At 36.6% G+C, this 4,108-nt stretch overlaps 1 protein-coding gene across 2 annotated transcripts; it reads right to left on the bottom strand.

The window, feature by feature from the left end:
• Positions 1-878: 878 nt before the first annotated feature.
• On the bottom strand, positions 879-3,370 carry LOC113232420 (5-hydroxytryptamine receptor 1-like). 2 transcript variants are annotated; one of them, XM_026467134.1, is made up of 2 exons: positions 2,073-3,370; positions 879-1,840 (listed from the first exon to the last, which is right to left on the bottom strand). In XM_026467134.1, the coding sequence occupies exons 1-2, from the start codon at positions 3,075-3,077 to the stop codon at positions 1,100-1,102; spliced, it is 1,746 nt and encodes a 581-aa protein (XP_026322919.1). In that variant the 5' UTR covers positions 3,078-3,370; the 3' UTR covers positions 879-1,099. The 2 variants fall into 2 exon arrangements, with proteins under 2 accessions (XP_026322919.1, XP_026322922.1); XM_026467137.1 differs by having other exon boundaries at positions 879-1,702.
• Between the last annotated feature and the right edge of the window lie 738 nt (positions 3,371-4,108).

Below are 4,108 nucleotides of genomic sequence, written 5' to 3'. Positions count from 1 at the left end.
ATAAACAAAAGTTTTTTTATAAGTTTCTCCAAGGATATAAACGCTTTAAAGTGTACTTAAACTACTCGAGGATACTTCAGTACGTACTAATGATGTAACGGAAGTGTCATAACGGAAACAATGTCAAAAGTATCTTAGCGGAAACGGAAGCAAATTTGAAAGCGGAAGTGTAATTACTGTAAAGACCTCAAGAAAATAGTTCCAAACAGGACTTGTTTTTGATTTTATAATTGTTCTTAGCACAACACAACACTGCTAAAAACGCGCGCCCCGAAACGAACGCAAATCGCGAATGTTCTAAACTTCCGTTATTGACGTTGCAGAAGCAGAAGCAGAGATCTATTGCATCACTAGTATGTTACGACATCCTAGTAAGTATATTTTGGTTAGTTTCTTGAAGGATAGTGTGTTACCAACTTAAGCGTGCTTAAGTGTACGCATCCTTTAAGGATCTTAAGATCTAATATCGGTGTAAACCGGCTCATATCCCGAAAAGCCCTTATACCCTAAAGGATATCCGATATCCTAAAGGACACTTACGTACTTTGACATAACTATGGTAATACTGTGCAGAGGTACTAATTCTAGACCAAAATATTTAGCGCGACAATCAAAAAGACAGTTCTATATTCTACTATCACATGGATTAAAATACTTCTAATTTTAAATGTCAATATATATACCATTCATTGTAACAATATAATACAGTTTAAACTTAATTAATTAAATTCACAACAGCTTAAGAATTACAAAAACCTCTCACATTTAAAGTAGATTAAGCTTTTTCTTTGGTCGTTCCAAAACGCTTTGATCGGTAATTGTTTCCAACTGACATCTGAACCCCTTTTTACATTAATATGTTAAAATTATAATACAACTTTAATACTTTTTAAGTATTTATGCAATTAAAGAAACGCTACGTCAGCTTTTAAACAAAAATTACAAAACAAATGACGACTAGGTTGGATAACAATAGTTGCTTAAAATAAAGAATAGTATTTTAAAAATAAACACTGTTAGACCTTGGTTTATTATCTTAAAAAAGTCTTAATTAGATCACAGTATCTAGGTCTATAGACGCGACCTCAGGCATTGACAATCATAGAAAACTCTCGGAGGCCCGCGTCTCGTCCCTTTCGACCGCCGAAACAATTTCGACTCCTTCGTCATAATGCTGCGTTTTATTGGTCTGATTAACACAATAATGCTGATCGGGATCACCATATTGGCTGTGATAAAACTCTTCCCGCATCATGTGATTCAAATTTGAACATCTAAAGAAAAGTATTTCTTGGAAAGGCTTTCTAAAATCTCTATTCAATGTTGCATAAATTATGGGGTTCAGTAGACTATTGACGTAGCCTAGCCATAAGAACAGCGCGCTGACAGCGTCAGGTATAGTGTCTTCGGCGACGAAAGGTCTCACTAAGGCAAGGACAAAAAAGGGTAACCAGCAGATCACAAACGCTGACATGATGATCCCGAGAGTTGTAGACGCTTTCCTCTCTTTGGCTAATTGAAAACGTAACTTCTTTTGATGCGGCGAGTGCGAGTGAAGCAAGTCTTTCGCGATGTGACTTTTTTGAGCAAAATTCGACAGCGACGATCTGATTCTGTTTGTTGCTATCTTGTGACCGCTTTCAGAGGATTGTCTCCGTCTCTCCTTTGGTTGTAGTTTATTATTGTCAGGAGTATGTCCCACCTGTGAAGTAGATCGATTGATGGTATGAATAGGCTTAGTAGGAGTCTTGTTTTGCAGGATTGGACATTGAGACTCGTTAGACTTTCGCTGCCCACTGAAGCACCTGCCTAAACCTCCCTCAGGCTTCTCGACGCTACACTGCAACAAAGATGTAACAATACCTTTAATAACAATTTCACTTCGCAATGATACTGTACAGAACAATTTTTTCTAGTTCATTGTTACTTTTGAAGATACAAGATATCTCCGTGCAGTTTAGCATCAAGTAAAGGAAGAGAGAGTTAATATTCTAATTAGTATACTCCGTAAAAGTTTCAAAAGATTCATTTGGAAATGAGATTAATACATTTAGAAACTCCATGGTACTTACAGTGGTATTAGTACTTGCTGTGGATCCCCTGGCAGGGGGTTGATTCGACTGACTTCCCAAGAGTTTCGCCTCTGCTGCGCCACCATTCTTGACGTTTATCTCAAGATAGCAATGTGTTTCCAAATGCGACTGAGCGCGTTTCTCATCCTTCACAATTTTTCTAGCAGCACTAAATATCTTATAATACACCACCATCATCACTGTCAATGGCAAATAGAAAGAACCAAATGTTGCATATATCTGGTATCCCTGATTCTGAGATACGGAGCATGACGTAGGAGTCTTCACATTGCCTAGTATTAGAACTGGCGGAAGCGATATGAACGCAGCTCCCATCCATACTATGAAAACGCAAAAAAGCATCCGTCTTGGAGTTCTTTTCACACCGTACTCTAAAGGTTTTGTAATAGCATAATATCTGTCCACTGATATCATACAGAGGTTCAAGATACTGGCAGCGCAGGACAGGACATCACTAGAGACCCAAAAGTCGCAAACAACAGGTCCAAAAGGCCACGTCCCCAATATATCATACACCATAGCTACAGGCATTACGATCGTAGCCACACAGAGATCGCTTACTGCCAGGGATACGATCAAGTAGTTACTGGGTCTTCTCAGTTTTCGGACTAAACAAACAGCGACACACACCAAAATGTTCCCGATTATAGTTCCAAATATTACTATCAAAAAAATTATAGCGAGAAGTATAGCAACTGGTGTGGAATATTTTGGATGTTTGATGTGAATTTCTGGTGTAGTGGAATTGTCATCGACTAGCGAAAAATTAAATGTGGAATTCGGGTTTGAGAAGTTGAATGTTGCGCTTTCGTCAATGTCCGCCGAGGCAGCGAGGGCTGTTGAGAGCAGTACTTGAAACACCAGTACGAGAAGGCTCGAAGGTAAAGCAACAAAGCTAGGCAGTGGACAGTGCTTACGACTTGGAGTCGCCATACGAGTCCCTGGATTGGGAAATTGCTCGGTGCGTTTTTTTGGCGTTACCATACATTGGTTTTGATTTTCCCTGTTTATCAGTTGCCTTAATTACTTTAATTATATTTCCGTCAAGTCAAGTCTGAAATATAACTTCGTCGTGAAGTTTCGTCGTTTTTAAATGTCGCTGTTGATTATTAGTGAATCGTAATTGACATTTTGCTTGGATTTTTGCAATTTTGAGCATAGCCATTGGGATACTTTGGTTTAAGTTTAGTTTTTGTGCTTATTCTGCTTAAAGCTTACTTTTGTCTGTAAACCTTTAGCAGTGTATGTTGTTTTATTGCTTCTGGAAGAGGGCTCGAGAGGCAGCTAGTCCAATATCCCGTCTGCGAATTGCTTCATTAGTGCCATTGATTTCTGAAGTAACTTTGCAATCTGAAAAGAATAGAAACAGGTTGTTAATGGTGTAATTTATAAAACAGAGGACGTAAAACTGAACGTAAAGTGTTTTATGTGAAAAGATTGGAGACAGTTATAACATATTACAGATATATTATTTGCAGATCAAAAAGTAAATTTAGTATGTATTATATAGTAAAAGGAAATGAAACTTTTTTTCGGAATTAAATCGTGTATATTTGTTTTTTCTACCAAAGCAACACCATCCCTGTCATCGTGATAGAGATTATGTTTAATATGAATGCAAACCACCCTATTTTTCATTATAGTTACAAAAGTTACTAATTAAATACTAATTTTTCCAAAGAACATTTCTATTTACACTACATATGTTTTACAAATTATTTTATTTTAACAATATGATTTTTATTAAATTAAATTTAAGTGTAACAATGGCGAAAACGTAAAAACACGATACATAATAAGAGGTTATTTTATCATACCTAATTTGAATACTTTCATAACTAAACGAACAGAGTGCGAACAATAATTAACGACAGAATTGTTTTGACATGCTCTTACAATATGAAATTTTTAGGCATCGAAAACAATTTCGACAGATAGTGCCTCAATATTAATTAAATTTGAAATGTCTTCTTTTTTTACTCTCATACCCATGCGATAGGCAGATTATTACATTA

The sequence above is a fragment of the Hyposmocoma kahamanoa genome, unplaced genomic scaffold, assembly GCF_003589595.1.
Source record: "Hyposmocoma kahamanoa isolate Upper Pololo Valley unplaced genomic scaffold, ASM358959v1 76, whole genome shotgun sequence".
NCBI lineage: Eukaryota > Metazoa > Arthropoda > Insecta > Lepidoptera > Cosmopterigidae > Hyposmocoma > Hyposmocoma kahamanoa.
The sequence above is the reverse complement of the archived record's forward strand: the minus strand, read 5'-3'. Positions and strand labels throughout refer to the sequence as shown.